This window comes from Rhyacophila brunnea, unplaced genomic scaffold, assembly GCF_057557595.1.
Source record: "Rhyacophila brunnea isolate RB1 unplaced genomic scaffold, BYU_Rbru_1.0 scaffold_8, whole genome shotgun sequence".
NCBI lineage: Eukaryota > Metazoa > Arthropoda > Insecta > Trichoptera > Rhyacophilidae > Rhyacophila > Rhyacophila brunnea.
This window is the reverse complement of record NW_028233350.1, coordinates 6,546,335-6,566,194: the sequence shown is the minus strand read 5'-3', so window position 1 is coordinate 6,566,194 and position 19,860 is coordinate 6,546,335. Positions and strand designations below refer to the sequence as shown.

Sequence of the window (19,860 nt, the reverse complement as noted above, 5' to 3'; positions counted from 1 at the left end):
CTGGCCAAACCATTACTGTTACGAGCGAAATAGTTACTTACAATTTATGAACTAGGTGATTTCTGAGGTCGGAAGTTATGGACTGGTGCCACTCTTTACTTCCTGAGACTGGGGCGGCTGTCACTTGCCCTCCGCCCAACTGGAGACCACCTGATCCCAACTGAAACGAAAATTAACACATTACATTATTCGATACAATAAGCTATTGCCTGAAATATTCCCTGAAGTAAGATAAACCTCCAACAGAAATAGAAGATATGAATCCGGACTCACCACTTGTTGAGACTGGAGGTCCTGGTTGACGAGGTTGGGCAGGTTGGGCTGGCTGTTCTGATGCTGCGGATGCTGGCTGAAGAGCTGCATGGCGGCCATGGAGGTCTGCTGGGAGGGATCGGAGCCGAGGGGCAGCCCTACCGAATTGGCAGGCCGCACAGGAACGGGCCCCCGCACTCCCGCGGGGGCCACCACGCGAATCATACCCAGACCGGGGGCAGCGCCCTGTGGCAACTGGGGTCCTCCTGGAGCGGCAGTCGTCCCGCCGGCTCCCGTGGGGCACTGCAGGCCTAGCATGTCGTACGCCCGCCGCATGTCTGAGGGGGACGGGTTAGAGTTGGCCACTGGCGGATTTCCGCCCGCTACTGTAGCCGCCAGGACTGCAATAGGAAAAAACGTTCACATTCCTTGTTTTTGTCTCACATACATCACCATCAGAATATCCAAGCCAACAGTATCCCGATGATGACTACTCTTTCCATAAATTGTTTAACTGGATAACTGCCGCCAGCGTCTTTGCACACTTTTCTATTCCGAGAACAGAGGGCCGGCCAAGCAAAATGCGCGTGCAAAGACGCTCCACTTGAAACGCAATATATCGGCCGAGGTCAATGTTTTGAATAATTCAATCACATTGCCCACACAGCGACATCTTCTAGGATCATGGTGTAATATTTACATTTGACAATTTCTATATTATCATCAACGACACGTCAATTTTAAACAAAGCTTTCTTGGGTTACCGAAACGCCTCGCTAGTAGGGTTGTGCCACGGATCCGATATTTATCAAATCACACGCCGGGATTCCCGTTTACTTATAGTAGATGCGATCGAAATTATGGTTCAGTCATGCATACGAGGAACGGGGAATACTGTGATTCCTGAATATACACTAATACTCAATAGGAGTGACACATCTTGGAATACATTACCAGTTGAATATTCGTAGTCGTATTTGACGTATCTAATTCGGTTTCGCGGCTGAAATATTTTCACTTTATAATTCATTTCTTTTATGATAGTTTTATAATAATTACTTATAAACTTTTTGCATTTTTATTCGTAATTTACAGGTACGATTTCGTAATTTTTAAACCTTTGTAATCTGTGTTGTGTCGGTAATTGTTTATTTTATAAGATATTTGTGTCGGGACTTATTTTTTTCGCATTTGACTTTTTTGTATTATATATTTTTATAATATGTCAAGTTTCTGGGATATTTGAACTTTTTTACATACTTATAAAAAATTTTATCTTCTTCCTAATCAAAATGGAAGGAACACAAAGTACATCAGAATATGCCAAACAGGCCTCACTGTTGAATCGGATGACAGTGATTTTGATGAAGAGAAACAAGATGTTTTGTTTCCCAGTACATATCGAGGGCTTAGTGTCAAACAACACTATCTACAAAAGTGCAACTTTACAGGGGAGCCAAAAATCGTTATTTTAGATTCATGTATCTCAACAAGGGAAATGTTTATTTAAAACCTAATGTTAATATTTTATAATTTATTGTGTATTGTACATTTATCTAGCTTATGATGATGCTAAAATATATAGGAATAGTTTTTAAAAAATATGAAAATAAGGGTAACTTATGTAGTTAGCATTAAACTTTACTGATGATTTAATAAGAAATTAGAAAAGATTGACATAACGTTGTTTGACTATCATGTAGCCGTAAATGTAAAATAACGTTATCTCAAAAAAAAAAAAAAACACTTTTTTGTAGATAACGTTGTGTGACTTTAAGCACTCGATATGAAGCTGCATATTGTAGAATTACTTCTCATACATAATCACGTTCTCATCTCTACTGTGTAAGTGTTGTGACAACCCTGACGTTTTGTGAAACATAAGTTTGATTTATTTCGATAAATGACGGTAAATGGACACATCATGTATTAATTTGGTAAGTTTATATGATATAGTATTAATATAATGCCAAAAAAAGTATATTTACTAAGGTTTATTTTTACAAAGAAAATCACGGCCCTCCGTATATGGCCATACTAATACCTCCTGGCATAGAACAGGTTAACTGTGATTTCTTGTTTCAGTTTTTTTGATATTTATTAAAAGTGGATTCAAGCCCTCCACAAACGAATCCGAAACATTCGCAACGTAAATGCAAAGACCGCTCACATCACATCACATCGACACATCAGTTTCATTGATGAATTTGCAGTTTATAAATTGACAATTGTTACATGAAATACTCAAAAGAACACAACTTATAATAATTAATATTTAAATTTGGATGTTTTAAACCTTCTCTTAACTGAATAATGATTTTTGATGCTAGTCATAGACAGCGAGTCCAATTTGATTGGTTTTTGACCCAAAACTGCACAATAGATATGATAATTCAAGCCATTTATTATTTTATTAACTTTCCCACCTTTGCCATCATTTCCAATAAGCAAAATTCGCAACAGATTTAAAAATGCAGTCAAAAAAGTAGTCGACTGCGTTGAAATTTTGCTCCATATTTTTTCACTATAAATTCACATACTCATTAGCTCCCCGTACACGTACAGTTTGAGTAACAGATTGAACATGCCAGTTAATACGTAATGGCGGCCATACAGTTATCTTTGGTAGATATATCTACAGCGCCCATAGACAGACAGTTTCGACCTGCCAGATGTCTGCCAGGTTCAAACTGCCGGCGACCCCCCACTCCCGTGTTTTTGTAAAACTGTTGGAATTTCGAATCGCAGAAAGTTCTCGGATGACACTAGATGTTCATGACGTTAAGTAGAATATACCGCGCGATACAGCTGTGGCTGGTGTTGCTTGTTATCAAATACAAATTCATCTATTATTAATAATGTAATAATGATACAGCTGCGGCTGGTGTTGCTTGTTATAAAATACAAATTCATTTATTATTTATAATGTAATAATATGTAGGCGGAGATCGCAAATATTATATTTTATTTATTTTTACGAGGGTAAAACAAAGTTATAATTATTTATGTAAACATATTATTTTATACAATCTAATATATAAAAATCAATATTTGTTTGTTTGTTCGTATTTTATGCGCTGCCATACCGTTCATCCGATTGCGATAAAACTTTGTCAACTTATTGCTGGCACTTGCACGAAGGTTATAGGCTATATCTAATATATAAAAATGAAAATCTGTCTGTCTGTCTGTCTGTCTGTCCCATATGCGTTCCTATACCATTCGTCCGATTGCGATGAAACTTTGGTGAGTTGTTGTGTGCACACCCGCGAAGGTTTCTGAATTAGAAAAACCATCTTCTTCTTCTTCTTCATTATATCTTCTTTTATTCGTATGGTTCCTATACCATTCATCCGATAGCGATGAAACGTTCGTCAGTTGTTGGGTAACACCCGCAAAGGTTTCTGAATTAGTACAACCATCTTCTTCTTCTTCATTCTATCTTCTTTTATTCGTATGGTTTCTATATCATTCATCCGATTGCGATGAAACTTTCGTCAGTTGTTGTGCGCACACCCGCAAAGGTTTCTGAAATAGAAAAACCATCTTCTTCTTCTTCTTCATTATATCTTTTTTTATTCGTATGGTTCCTATACCATTATTCCGATTGCAATGAAACGTTCGTCAGTTGTTGGGTAACACCCGCAAAGGTTTCTGAATTAGTACAACAATCTTCTTCTTCTTCATTCTATCTTCTTTTATTCGTATGGTTCCTATACCATTCATCCAATTGCAATGAAACTTTCGTCAGTTGTTGTGCTAACACTCGCGAAGGTTTCTGAATTAGTCCAACCATTTGCTTTTTCTTTTTCTTCTTCGTTCTATCTTCTTTTATTCATATGGTTCCTATACCATTCATCTGATTGCAATGAAATTTTCGTCAGTTGTTATGCCCACACCCCCGAAGGTTTCTGAATTGGTACAGCCATTTTCTTCTTCTCTTTCTTCTATTCGTATGCGTTCTTATACCATTCATCCAATTGCAATGAAACTTTGAGTTGTTGTGCGCACGCTCGCGATGGTTTCTGAATTAGAAAAACCATCTTCTTCTTCTATTCGTATGCGTTCCTATACCATTCATCCGATGGCTATGAAACTTTGAGTTGTGCGCACGCTCGCGATGGTTTCTGAATTAGAAAAACCATCTTCTTCTTCTATTCGTATGCGTTCCTATACCATTCATCCGATGGCTATGAAACTTTTGTCAGATGTGCGCACACCCGCGAAGGTTTCTAAATTAGTATTATATAAAATACAAAGTTTGTTGTGTGTTTGTTCCATACAATTTTGAATTTTTTTTTACTACATATTAAAACTATTAATAACGTTTGCATATTTTGGAATCGAGTTTAATTAAATTTTAAAAGTTTCATATTGCCATATTGTATTACACTGATATTTTAATATTAACCCTTTCGCTGCGAGCCATTTTCGCGGGAATTTATTTTCAGTCAAGTGATCTGTTAAAACGGTCACTACAGCTAAAACAGATCGATTCCAAAATTAAAAAATAGATTACTAGATGAACTATATATCAGTTATTCCAAATGCACCAAGAAATAAACTATATTCGTTACATTCTCACTAAAATAAATCGAAGAAAGTGAAGACGCTAAAAAATATCCAAGCTTTGACCGCGCGTTCAAAATGGCGGCCGTCCACTCTTCACATAGACGGTTTCAACACATACTACCGAGCAATTCGCCGCGTTTGTATTTGTCATACACAGGGCTGTGCTGAGTACATGCTGCCGTAGTTGGTTACGGTCTATGACAGATATATTACTAAATCACTTGTGGAATAATCAGTGGGTTATCGCTTATCGCATTTAGTAAGTCGTAAACTCAAATTTTATTACCGTTTGAAATTCTGAACCTATATTTATTTTCGTCGCCATAAAATATTGTCATCCACTTATTCATTAGGATGTTTTGGAGAATAAAACACTAAAAATAATTACCGCACTGCTAAAATATTAATATAATATAATTTATGAGGCGCCGTCGGCTTTTTCATTGTACAAAGGGCCTGTCGAATAATCGCCAGGCATAATATGAGCATGTAAACAGAGCTAACACAGTTTCGTGGCACATAAAAATAAAAATTATTACCCATTATAATAATGTAAATATCAAATATAGAACAATGAACAAAGCCAAACAAATTTACTGGAGAGCTGTGCATCGATAATATATTTTCCAGCATTATTTCTTCGATAATATTATGTGGTAGTGACATTTTGGTGGGTGAAATAATTATTTCACTTATATTTATAATGACAAAAAATACTAAAAACAAATCTTCAAAATGTTTCTATCGAGATCACAAATCACTAAGAAAAAATACATAACACTAACGTAATCATAATAATTAATTAAAAGGTAAATAAAAATATTATCGATGCACACTTTTCGATGCATGACCAATGTTTTGTTTTGATAACCCTGGTGACGCAACTAGAACACCCGTCTTCGCAATGGCGCGCGATTCAAACGACTGAATAACGAGTGTTCTTTTCAAAAATATATTTCCTTGTGTTTTACTTGACATTTTTATGATCTGTTGCCTGATATGTCTACCTAAAGGTTTGAACTAATTTTTAAAGCATATTATCCACAAGTGTCTCTTCTAGTTTGGTCAAAAATACGAGATAAAGTCTATGGCATGTTTACATGCCATACGCAGTCTAAGGGTTAAAAAGATAATAACTAGAGCACTATAAATATTATATAACGAGAGCATTATAAATATTAAGTTATTGTGAAAATATAGACTAATAACTCAGTATTCAAATTTTATTTATTGTATGTAGTGAATATTACAAATTATTAATTTAAGACGTTCACAGCATAAATTAATATACCTAATTGTGAATGACAATGTCGGTAAATCTATATAAAATTTACGTATATATATTAATAATATTATAGTAATTAACTATTATACTAATGATTGATGTAAATATAATTTTGTGGCATGTTTAAATTTATTGTATATAAAATCAATATATAAATATTACCGTATCCTAAAAATATGACCAAATAGATAAATACTGAGTCATGAAGGGAATAATTTATCCAAAAGAAAAAATTATAGATCATATTTTATATTTACACGAATGTGTATAGGTAATATTGTTTCGGTGAATCGATAAAATACACAATCCAATAGTGAAATCATGATTTATTTAACCAATGTCATAGGTGTGTATTTCATAATAAATTCAAAGTAAAATTATTCGTGTATCACTATCGTTCAAGTATACCCTACTTAAAACTAATTTTAATAATAAACACTACCCCTGTGTATTATCTCCGCAAACCTAACCTCCATAGTTTTTGACACTTGCTCTGCCACAGACAATAACTGTACATATATGGGCACGTCTGTTGACAGTTCGACAGCTTTAAATGGGGTAGTTTGAACTGATCTGTGGTGTGCCCACTAACGTACAGTTATTGTCTGTGCCATGATCAACCTGCTACTCAAACTGTACATGTATGGCCACCTAACGTAAGACTGTTGCGCAAGTTCTATCTTCAAAACATTTGCAGGCGGTGTCTGCCATACTTTAATAATCGAACGTTTAATCACACATAATTTTAGATATTTTATACATGCAAGCATAATTTCGATGACCCAGTATTGAACGGTAACAAGTCAAAAATTCGACATTTGGCAATATTGGTATCAAAATACTCGTAAAAATGAGCTCTTGTCGGTTTTGAACAGAAACAATTTGAAAAAAATAATTTAGATACCTTGAGAGCCAAAAAAACCCATAGGAAATTTTACAAACTTTCAAACAAAACCAGTTTTGTACAGATCCATTTCGAATTGTTTACATTTAAAACTGGTGATTGACCATACGTTTCAATTTAGAATAGATAAATTCTGACATGTATCCTTTTAAAACTTGTCAGAGTCTTGAGTATTGTAAAATATTGAAAATATTAAAACATGATTATCTCAAAACAACATTTTTTTGAGTTATTACTGTTTAATACTGGGTCATCGAACGACAAATGGATCATAATAATTAATGTAATCGAAACCGCATACCGAAATTATTTTCTAATTATGACACAAAAAGCTCTCACCTCCGCCGAGATTGTTACTCCTGTTTCTGTCGGCCTGCTTGAGCGGCAAACAGACAGGGCAGTCGTTTCTGGTGCAGTGCTTCCAGTGATTGATTATCTGTCTAGATGAAGAGCAGTGAGGAACCGTGCAAGTCTTTCCCGCCTGTAACAGAAAGGGGTTAAGTGAAATTTTCTATTGAAAATGTAATATAATTGTTATAGAAAGAGACCGGTGCGAACTAAACCCACCTGGCAAGTGATCATGTGGTTGAGCACGCCCTTCATGGTGCGGCAGTGTGGTAGGGTGCACTGCCACACCTCCCCGTTGGTCTGGGACTCGCGACGTTGGCACTTATGGGCGTGCAGCAGCAGCACCAACTGCTGCTGGATGAGTTTTCGCTTCTCAGGGTCAGCGATGGTGGGGACGGGTTGCGCGGCAGGCTGGCCGGCCGTGGGCGTTGGCAGGTTAGCCGCCTGCGGGCCCGGCTGCGTGCCGGCTGGGGCCCCCGATTGCGGCTGCTGTGGGGAGGGCGCGGGAGGCACCGCTTGCCCCGCCATGCCTCCCCCCGCGCCACCGCCCTCTCCAAGCCCCAGCAGGCGCCCTCCGCCTGCTCCCACACCTCCTGCTGCCCCCGCTCCGGCTCCGCCTCCTGCTGGGCCCGCTCCCGCCATGTTTCCCATGCCTCGTTGGGACGGTGCTACCCCTGGAACATTCAACTATATCAATCACCTGCACTTTCTGATATCCCCATACCACCTTACCGCGCCTGAGTCAAATGACTCAAGCTGTAGATGGAGAGAGAACGATTGGTATTGCGACTACTGCCGCATGTCATTCTGTCATTTGCAAACGGCGCATGTTGTATGCATGGCTGTATGAATCTTATTGTCAAGAAATGGTATTTAGTAATGGTATGATTTTACATGTGCGTTCTGAGGATTAATATCTAAAGAATTTAACTAAAAGTTACCGTTAGTATTTTCCCACTTTCTAGCCATGTTCGGTTATATATTTTTTTAAAATAGCCAAAAACGCAGTGAAGACCTTTTACGTAGATGTCGAATTTATCTTTGGCGGAGCACTGTCAAGGTGCACATCCATTGTCGTGAGTGATTGATGACTTTAAATAGGAAATATAACGATCAGCCACCGATCCGGTCGTGTTGGCGCTTGATTTGATAATATTCGCTCAGTTGCTAGTGTTAACAATAATTATAAGTAAAACAAAAAATATTTATTGGTCAGCTTAGTGGCATTACTAAACAGTCTTCCCTCATTTGTTGTTACTTTAAATGCCAATGGAAACTATTAGAGATTACATTTAGACGAGTAACAGGTTGCTAATTATATTTAGTAGCATATTTTCATTTTGGATTACATACTTAGTATTGTCTGTGAAACTATTAAAGTCAAGTAACATTCATTATATAAACGTCAAATTTATGGTATGTCAACAACAATACAGGCCACGCCACGTGCGGCCCTTATTAGAGGCTCACAGGTAATATTTTCGTAACTACTCAGTAATATTTGACCCAACTGCCATCAATCGGGAGATAACTACAGGCCGATGACTGTTATCTGTACCAGCAAAAGTTCTCAGCTTGATTTCTCCAATACTTGAGTCGTTTAGAACAAATGAACGGTGTGGATTTAGAGCAGGCCGATCAACAGAAACGGTATTTATTGAGAATGTGTTTGATTGAATTTGGATTGGCTTGATTCCAAGCGATTCACATATAGTTTTAATCAGCTTTAGTTATTGATTAGCCCTGTATTTGGCATAGCAATAAGTAATAAGAACAATCGTTAAACGTCACAAGAAATAACTCACATAATGAACGCTTCTCTCATGGTCAAGTTTATGTCACATTGTAATGAGTGGAAAAACCAAAAACTTTCTGGTAGATGAGAATAACTTCGTAAAAAGACTCTCCATGTCAAAGGCTGAAAGATTATCAGTGTGGAAAAGAATGAAATCTACTATCTGACACATTGCACATTGATTATTGTGTTAATAAGTAATTAAGTTATATGGAACAATAAAAATACGCAAGGAAAAACTCCAAGCAAAGCTGCGTACAAATGCTAGTATTTCATAACAATGGATGTTTAGTTAGACACAGTTCAAAGATAAATCAAACGAAACTGACCTGGCATCTGAGGTGGGGCGGTTCCTTGCGGTGGCGTGTAAGGTGGATGGTAAGAGGCAAGTGAATGACCACCCGGAGCGGACAGCCTCTGTCCTCCCACCAAATGATGAGGTGGCCCTCTCACGGCTCCCACCCCTACTCCTACTCCGACCCCCATGTGAGGAGGTCCGCCTTGCTGTTGCTGCTGCTGTTGCTGTTGCTGCTGCTGTTGCTGTTGTTGTTGCTGCTGTTGTTGCATGGCAACAGCAGCAACACGGGCAATGTGCAATCCGTTCTGCATACCTCCCTGCAACACCCACACTCTTTAATCACAACTCTTAACTACACTTACAAACGTATTAAAGAATATATTATAGTTGCGTCTGTATCATAATATACATTAAACTTTGGTCGCGTAAACAAAACATGCATAAATGTTAGTAATATTTTAGGACAATGAGCAGGCTTTATATTTATTGTGTTTTATGGCCTGGCTGGCGTTAAGTTATAAACAAAAATGATTTCCAAGTCTTTGTTTATGGAGATTGGGTTGCACATTTCTAAGCTGTTTTGTAATTCCAATAAATATTCGTCCCAGCACGAAGATAATGATAAAAAGGCAGCAAATGTTTTAAACTCAGTACAGGAAAAATTAAGATTACAATAAACCCTAGTTAAAATAAACACATTATATCGACAACGCTTAGTCAAAATAGCTTACTTAGGTTATATACATATTTTGATTTGCAACTTTATGTGATTATTGTATCTAAATTCTAAACAATAATTCGTTGTACAGAAACTTATTTTATCCTCATAACACTAATGCACGGTGTTTTTATCATAGTATGGGAGGGCTGGCCCTGACAAATAAAGCTCAGCGCACAAGTGTGACCTTGCTACAAATCAATCTCAAATTCTAAATGTTTCATCGAGTGATTCTAATAACTGAAATGTGATGATCGAGTACATTAGAGGGGAGGTATTACGGTCTTAATAAGACGTGGTACACTGAAGGTCTTTATAATTTAATTATATTTTAATTTTGGTGGTATATTAGTATATTGGTGGGCAGATTTCGGAATTGCGAATACGGAACACTGTCAGATGGGAACCATTTTTTTCATATTATAATTACTGGTATCCGATACTCAATAAAATGTGTTTTTGGAACTAATGGAGTACATGTGACCAAAAAATGTAAGGAAATCACCCATAAATCTGCCAAATATCGCGGTAAGTTTAGTGGAATTATAATCCATGATGGCCGCGCAGCTTAAGCGTCGTGGGTGCCAGGTTCGAATCCTGGGTCTGACAAGTACACATATTTTTTTTCAATTTGTGTTATGAGTCAAGGTATGGACCCAATAGGTTGAGCAAGTGGCTGACATCCATTTCTCGTAAAAACAAAATCTGTTAATATAAACCTCCACTCTGTGAAGGCCCAAAGGACATGGTCGGATAAGTTATTATTTAATCATTTTCACTTTGGGCCCCTGGACAAGTGACACAGAAACCAACATTGGGGAAGACCGGGTCGACCTCGAACCGGGTGGAGAGATAGTGTTGAGTTGGATATAAAGAACGAATTACTTCCTTTCTTATTTATTTACTATATCTCAATGGTATTGGAAAATAACATTAAAAAATTGAAAATTCCAGCAAAATATCCATTTAAACAGCTAATGCCCAACGTTAGATGAATGAAAAAAATTTGGGCTCTAGGTAGTAGGCCACATCGCAATCGACAGGTACCAAATTCTCGCAATTGCACTTTTTTGTAAACTACAACAAACAATTATTGTTTTCTGAAATTTCAGTTTTGTATCTCAACGGTAACTGAAAATAACGCACACTTTTTAAGAAAATTCAAACTTTTGATAAACAACATATAACATTGAAAATTTAAATAAATATTAATCCTTTCAGCACTGATGGCACAGCTGTTGTGTCCTCATTAGTTGGCCATTAGATATAATTAGCATGTTATTTAAATAGTAATTAAATGCTCCGCGGTGAAGAAGTTAAATACGCAGGCAATCACCATGTCCTCTAAATTGAATGCATTATGACCACCATGAGACAAATGAAAAACGATTCAAAAAGTCAAACTCGCTTCCACTCAATTCCTGTACTTTTCTTTTCACTTTTCAATGTAGTAAAAAACGACCTGGACCTTATACAAACACAAATATGTTTTGGACAATTTCATAATTATCAATTTAAATATAATATATAGTAGTAAGACCCTGAAATTACCTGTGGCACGGCATGGTGCGCAGGGTGATGAGAGGGTCCCATGAGGGGCGACGGCGCGGGTTGCTTGTTGAGGCTGTTCACCACCAAAGCTCCACCGCCCACCCCCACCCCCACTCCCATGGTGTTGGTCATTATCATTCCGCCCACTCCTCCACTCACCGTGCTCACGTTCATACCTGCACACAAATTAAACACCACCAAATTTAATTACCTAATTCGAATTTGACGCAAAAAAATACAGTCTGCACAAGAAAGTCAGTAACAAGAAAAGATCAATATAAATTTAACCTGTTCTATGCCAGGAGGTATTAGTATGGCCATATACGGAGGGCCGCGATTTTCTTTGAAAAAATAAACCTTAGTAAATATACTTTTTCGGATTCGTTTGTGGAGGGCTTGAATCCACTTTTAATAAATATCAAAAAAACTGAAACAAGAAATCACAGTTAACCTGTTCTATGCCAGGAGGTATTAGTATGGCCATATACGGAGGGCCGTGATTTTCTTTGTAAAAATAAACCTTAGTAAATATACTTTTTTTGGCATTATATTAATACTATATCATATAAACTTACCAAATTAATACATGATGTGTCCATTTACCGTCATTTATTGAAATAAATCAAACTTAATGTTTCACAAAACGTCAGGGTTGTCACAACACTTACACAGTAGAGATGAGAACGTGATTATGTATGAGAAATAATTCTACAATATGCAGCTTCATATGCACTGGGAATCAAAACATCTTGTTTCTCTTCATCAAAATCACTGTCATCCAATTCAACAGTGAGGCCTGTTTGGCATATTCTGATGTACTTTGTGTTCCTTCCATTTTGATTAGGAAGAAGATAAAATTTTTTATAAGTATGTAAAAAAGTTCAAATATCCCAGAAACTTGACATATTATAAAAATATATAATACAAAAAAGTCAAATGCGAAAAAAATAAGTCCCGACACAAATATCTTATAAAATAAACAATTACCGACACAACACAGATTACAAAGGTTTAAAAATTACGAAATCGTACCCGTAAATTATGAATAAAAATGCAAAAAGTTTAAAAGTAATTATTATAAAACTATCATAAAAGAAATGAATTATAAAGTGAAAATATTTCAGCCGCAAAACCGAATTAGATATGTCAAATACGACTACGAATATTCAACTGGTATGTATTCCAAGATGTTGCACTCCAATTGAGTATTAGTGTATATTCAGGAATCACAGTATTCCCCGTTTCTCGTATGCATAAGCGAACCATAATTTAGATTGCATCTACTATAAGTAAACGGGAATCCCGGCGTGTGATTTGATAAATATCGGATCCGTGGCACAACCCTACTAGCGATGCGTTTCGGTAACCCAAGAAACCTTTGTTTAAAATTGACGTTTCATTGATGATAATATAGAAATTGTCAAATGTAAGTATTACACCATGATCCTAAGAGATGTCGCTGTGTGGGCAATGTGATTGAATTATTCAAAACATTGACCTCGGCCGATATATTGCGTTTCAAGTGGAGCGTCTTTGCACGCGCATTTTGCTTGGCCGGCCCTCTGTTCTCAGAATAGAAAAGCGTGCTAAGACGCTGGCGGCAGTTATCCGGTTAATGGACCATGTCTGTGGCTATCTCAAATCGGTGATGGAAATACAGATTTCATCTATAATTTGTTTACAAAGACACTAAATTTCAATGATCAATGTTTAAAATTTCTAGCAATATATTGAAAGATACTTTATTCGATGATGACATAGGTATCTAAAAAAGTTCTCAAAGTTTGATCAGTCTATTGATTTTCCCTTGCCGCAAAAAATTGCAATGCCGAGTTTAAAAAGCTACTGATTTAGGATAGTAATAATTATTTTAGTCAGCCTCAGTATGCAAACGCAAGAGAAATAAAAAGCTTTACCTTGCATAGAATTCATCGGCATGGAAGCATGATGCTGGTTAGGGTGAGCGGCATTAGCCATGAGCGTCTGGTGCAAACTCCCCATTTGGTCTTTGGATACAGCCACGTTGGGCGGGGATTGCAAGTTTGGACTTTTGTTTCCTAAGCCCGCCATGGACATCGCGTTGTGTCCGCCCAGTTGATTTTTATTACCCTGAGGGAAAGATACATTCAATACATGGATTAAAATGTTAAAAACAGCGAAACTTCAATTATAGACAAAAAACATTGTTGAAATTGCAGGTGATTCGTTTCGTGCCCCCATCGAGTCGTTTTTGTGATGGCCGGCCTCAAAGCTACCTCGGACTGTTAAAATTGTTTCTCTAAAAATTGTTAAACAGCACCATCTCATAATACACCCAGCCTTTGACTGCGATATCATATCTCCAAATACTCCTCCGAGTGATGATACACATATTGTTCAGGCCCTCTATCCAATTCTCTTATTTTATCTTAATTTACCGAGGTCTTCCGTCTTTCCCAATGCCAGGGTACATTTGAGCTCCTCGACGTTCTAAGAACATCTGCATGTCACAGCTTTATTGTGTTGTTCAAATTCAGGGCATTGTACGACCATGTCCACAATGTCCTTCAGAACATCAAATTCATCGCAGATCCGCTTTTCCCCATGAGGACACTAAATATGTTGCCCATTGTGTGGCCCACACCCAGTCTTAATCAGGCTTATCGAGATGCACATAGATAACGTGAGGCGCCTATAGTATTTTAGGGCTAAAGGAATATCTCCAAGACTAAAGACTGGGGCTGCTATTCACTCAAAGGTGTTCTATTAGTATTATGAACCTGTGAGGTTCGTTAAATCAGAATCATCTGCCGGAGTCAATCCACTGCTGGATGACAGTCTCTCCTAGTTTTTGGTACTTTTTTCGGTCCCTAATTCTTCACTGTCATGTGCATCTGCTTAATTTGATGAGTTCATCAATCCATTGGGCTTTAAGGTAGCTCTGTATGATTGCATTTGTCCGGCAGTGATCCATCCTCAAAGGATGAAAGATGATCAAGCCCATCTCCCTGAAATTACTACTTATTGGGTATGACATATGACAGCGGACAAATAGAAGGGTTAACGATAGACATTTTCGAGAGAACCGGTAAAACTGTGAATGATGCACTCGCACGGTTGTTCATGACCTACTTGTGCAAAGAGACTGTTCAAGAGGCCCGGAAAAATGCCTCAATCACAATCCGGCATAACAAATAACATACCACCAAGATTTTCCGGTTCGCGAGTCAGTCAGTTACTGATTCTGTCCAATGTTCTCACGAAAATTCCCTTAGGTTTGTTTAACATCCTACAAATTTTAGTCAAATAAAGAATCACTTGACGTCCCCACACTGATTAGTAAATGGATCGACAAAACGATTATAAAAGAACGAGACGCACCTGCTGCTGCTGCTGCATGAGGTGGTGGTTGATCTGCATCTGGCGGTGGAGGGCGGCGGCGTCGTCCCCATTCATCTGCGGCCCCCCGGGGCCCGGACCCTGCGCGGGAGGCTTGGCCGACACTCCCCCGCCCCCTCCCCCCGCATCGCCCCATGACCCGCTGGACATCAGCTCGTCCGGCAGGTCCTTCTCCAGATCGAACATGTCCATGTTCGAGAACACATCTGCTTCAAACAAAACCAAATAAAAACAACGCATCATTAAATTGTTCATAAAAATGGACTATTACAAGTGACAGACCTGGGATAAAATAGGGTCGACCTTTATTTTTATTCAAATTGAGTTGAGTACAACATCTATGAGAATAATTTAAACCAGACAGTTTAGGTGGCATTCGGAAAATGATCTTTTTAACCAAAAACATTTCGTCAAATATATAGAGGTAAAATGGAAAACTGAAAATTATCAACCATCAACAGCAGGTGAATCGCAAGTGACCAGATTTTTATAAATAATTTAGAAGAAGATTCCTGACTCATCGAATGTGATGTGTTTTGGTTTACTTATAAACTTTCGTTTATCTCTGAACCAAGAATATGAGGGTTGATCTCATGTTCATAGAATATTGTTAAATTTATATGAATCTGGATAACCATTGTCCGCATACTAGAGAGCCTTCTGTAGCCACTGAAACACTATACTGTAATTATTTTTCGCAAGTCAGTTTCTAATTTTCGGTAGAGCATAGCTAAACCCGGGTTCACAAATCGACCATTACATAATATTCAACAGTTATTTTATTTTTAGGCAACAAAAAAACATACATTGACACACCGCACAATTTGGTCGATCAGCGATAGGCCAAACCTCAAGAAAGTGGATTCACACCAGTAAGGACTCTCGTTACACTTTATTCCATCTAAATCATCTTTACCACTAAGACCTTCCAAAAATGTTGCCTCGGTGGACCGTGTTTTATCCCAGTCTCTTCAATTCTAAGAAAAATTATTACAATTGATAATAGGTTGACTGGAGATATTTGTTATTTTACATACAAGACAAGATCTTGATTACAAGTCAGAGTAGCAATTTCTCAACTGATTCTGTGATTTGCAAACGTTTTCAATATAATAGGTCAACCAGAAGAGAATAAACAATTTCCGTAAGCTCATTACAAGAGATAAATCGAATGAGCCTCTGATCAAGGTCACTTTCCTAGCTAATGTGAGTTCGGTGTATACACTCTGTCTATCTCTCCATCAATAGATGGCAACACAGTTTCACATTTAGAGCCAACTTACGCAGATTATCATTCTTTTCTGTAGCACAATTATGCATAGAACTAAATGAAAAACCAAACAATTTACTGCATAAGTTTTTCTACAGATTCATGGTTTTCCACCATTTTCTATTTTTTTTTTAAACTGACTCGCATAGATGAGTTGAAACAAAAATAAAAGACATTTCATAACTGTCATAAAACTTCAAAAGGGCTACATTTACATAGGAAAATAAAATTGAATTAAAAAAAAGTTGACAGCTTCATTGACACCAAATGATAAAATTCACAATTATTAAAGGTTTCATTTTATGATAATATTCAGATATATTATTATTACATTCACTGAAGACAAATATTAAATGTTGCACTTATGATTATTAGTTTTGATCTGTCAAAGTATCACGGTGTAACTTCCATCATTTGGGGTTTTAATCACTGATTGTTGTTATTATGTGAGAATGTCAATTAAGTGTTTTTAAACTGTTAATGTAATGGCATAACACAATCCATGCTGCATATAAAATTTCACAGAGATGTATTATTGTATTATGTACTTAAAAAATCATTTTTTTTATATAATTGTATGAGTACATAGTTTATTTAACTCACTAGGATCTATAAGCCATACACTCACTTGGGGAATGTGGTTATTTTCACTAAACATTGCACTGTATTTTTACTATTCACAATAATTAATTATAACCACACAACAGCTGAAATTATTATTAAGAACCACAGAATAAAATTGATTATCATTTATCATGAAAAACATTCAACTGTCATTTTGTTAGATCATATTAAGCTTTACATAATAATGTCTAAATAAAATGTAAATATTTATTGCAAAATCTACCAAATTTTTATAACTAAATAAAATGTTATCTATATTTTGTCCTATACTTGTCAAAAAAACGTGAATATTAAATAATATTTAATAATGTACATATCGAAATCTATTATCAAGTCATTTAAAACACAGAGCAAAATCAAATTGTACACATATAAAATCAGTTAAGTAGGAATCAAAACTTGGGTTAATCAATAGTGCAAAAATTCAAGACATTTTTGCATCTGTCAAATAGTCATATTATAATATGGATATTTACTCGCGATTTAAGTAAATGAGGAGAGATAATAAATTATCCTTTTACGGTCCAATAAAAAATGCAAAATATTAATTACAGACACGGAAACATTTCATTGCAAATTAGACAAAGTTTACATAGAAAAACAAATGTCCAAGTCTTTGAGAATCAACTGTCAATATATTATTATGAACACGATGATGACATTAAAAATGCTTTTCGCAAGATCCCGACTTCACAAAAGTGTACATTTAATAATATTATCCGTCATACTGACAGCCGTCGCAGCGAAAAATGTCAATTCGCAACATTTTACATTAGGACAGAGTGTAATGATAGCAAATTCGATATTTTCAATCAAAAAATAGTTTAAATCTTAATTTTAACGAAATTATAAGGATTATATCATCTTACGTTCCCTAAATACATCATAAAAATAAGTATTCATATGAATTTAAATACTTCTTGAAGAAATAACACCAATTTTCAAGACAAGACAATCAGATATTCAAAATGTCAAAATGAAATGATTTTGACATAAATACTGTCTTAACCCTAAGAAAAAACACTGAAATTAAATTAGAATATCTCACCTGAAGAATCCGAAGGTCCCTGGAAAGGATCCCTCAATTTCGCCCGCTTATTAGGCGGTTCATCCGCAAGATGCTCGGCCATGGTTCTGTTTACTAAACTAAAGCCGTCGTGAATACTTCGGCCCGCCGATTTAAAAATCACTTTTACAAGTAATTTTCGGCTTTACAATCATTTTATAACAGATGATAATTAATTAAGTATTTAAGAGTCCACACCACGATCTCTTGATGCCCATTGCACCGCAAAAGGCACATATTATCAAACCGCGGTCAAAGATTCGCCATTACCGAGCTGGGAATCGAAGAGCTATACAGAGCCTCTCACCATCTTCCGTCGGAACTGGCACAATGAATGAAAACAATATCATCAGATTTAATAAGCTTTAGCGTCCTTCTTGACATATGAATATTACACAATTTCAATCACAATTTTGGAAACGTCGAAATAGAAACGATTTTGATTAATAAGTGCAGGAAAATATAGGTAATTTACACGATAAATTCAGAATTTCGCCCTAGTCTTTGTTGCTCAAAATGGCGGCTGTTGATGAAACTTTTTCTACGCTTGTCAGAAAATGTCGGCCTATTAAAGTGTTCGCGCGCTCCGATTGGTCGGCTCTGCCCACGTGACCGCCGGAAAGAGCTCCGTGACGCAGAATCAGACGGTCGAAGTGACATCAACGCGTCAAAATATCGGAAATGTTAAATATTGCTCATAGTCTACAAAATATCTCAAAATTCAAAAAAAAATATAATTATTGGGCCGAGTGTTTTATATAAAATTATGTACCGAGATCAATTATTATTTTAAAAGAGAGTCTGTATTATTTATTATTTTTCTATAGTAGTAAAGGACTATAATATTCTAACTGAATATAACAAATCGTGTTAATTATATCAGTATGTTCGCGCGTAAATGGGAGTGGTGCCCATAGACAAAGTATTGAAAATAATGTTTTTTCCACTTGTTCAAAGTTATTTTTAAGAATATCGAAATAAATTGAAGAAAGAAAAGCTTTTTACTGTAGACAACGACATAATTTAATACATCTACGATTCATTCATATCATAATTAATATTCAATCTAAACCTCAAACGTACTCAATTTTGCGTATATAGATCATCAGCGATTAGACGTATATTACAAAAACATGTTTTATTAAAATTATACAGTGGCTATTTTACTAGAATTAAATAAATTCACCCATGACAATAAAAAATGAAATTATCTTGTGACTACTTTAAATTTGTGACGTTTTGTTTGAATCGTAAAATGTGATTTTTTCATAATTACTATGAAATAGGTACTTTATTTAATTTTTTTGATTGACTTTCGCGGGAATTATTTTGAAAAGCAGTAGGTAATATTAATAATATTATTGCGTGTCCACTAGGTATAGGTATAGGTCTCTCAGCCAGAGTTGGTGCCACACAGATATGAAAGATTGTGTGTATTGGTGAATTTATAAAGAATACAGTATTCTTTTACAGGCTGTGTGAGTATTCGGCCGCCTCAACTCTAGTTGCGCGATCTATATAATATCTAGTAATTATTATTTGCTGTATTGCTTCAATATCTAACGGAGAAGACTTTTTCACTATCTTTTATTATAATTGCGTGTGTTAATGAGCGATTTCACTTTTAGAATAGACTGCAACAATCTCAAAAAGTAAGAAGATGGTAACTGTGGAAGTGGGACTGAAGAGAGCCAGCATAGGGATTACTCAATTACTGGAACCAATAAAATTATTGATGAAAATCTATACAACTGAAAGGCATAAAAACGTAGGTACGTAAGATTTAAAAAAATACCTAT

At 36.3% G+C, this 19,860-nt stretch overlaps 1 protein-coding gene across 2 annotated transcripts in view; it reads right to left on the bottom strand.

Annotated features, from left to right (window-relative positions):
* nej (CREB binding protein nejire) overlaps positions 1-18,606 on the bottom strand; it is a 39,441-nt gene extending 20,835 nt beyond the window's left edge. For both annotated transcript variants that reach the window (XM_085958584.1, XM_085958585.1), the window contains exons 1-9: positions 18,044-18,606; positions 15,084-15,307; positions 13,640-13,832; positions 11,724-11,899; positions 9,486-9,771; positions 7,581-8,035; positions 7,353-7,494; positions 274-653; positions 42-160 (exon numbers count right to left, since the gene is read on the bottom strand). In XM_085958584.1, the coding sequence (XP_085814710.1) occupies positions 42-160; positions 274-653; positions 7,353-7,494; positions 7,581-8,035; positions 9,486-9,771; positions 11,724-11,899; positions 13,640-13,832; positions 15,084-15,307; positions 18,044-18,125 (2,057 nt within the window). In that variant the 5' untranslated portion in view covers positions 18,126-18,606. The remainder of the gene's footprint in view (positions 1-41; positions 161-273; positions 654-7,352; positions 7,495-7,580; positions 8,036-9,485; positions 9,772-11,723; positions 11,900-13,639; positions 13,833-15,083; positions 15,308-18,043) is intronic.
* Between the last annotated feature and the right edge of the window lie 1,254 nt (positions 18,607-19,860).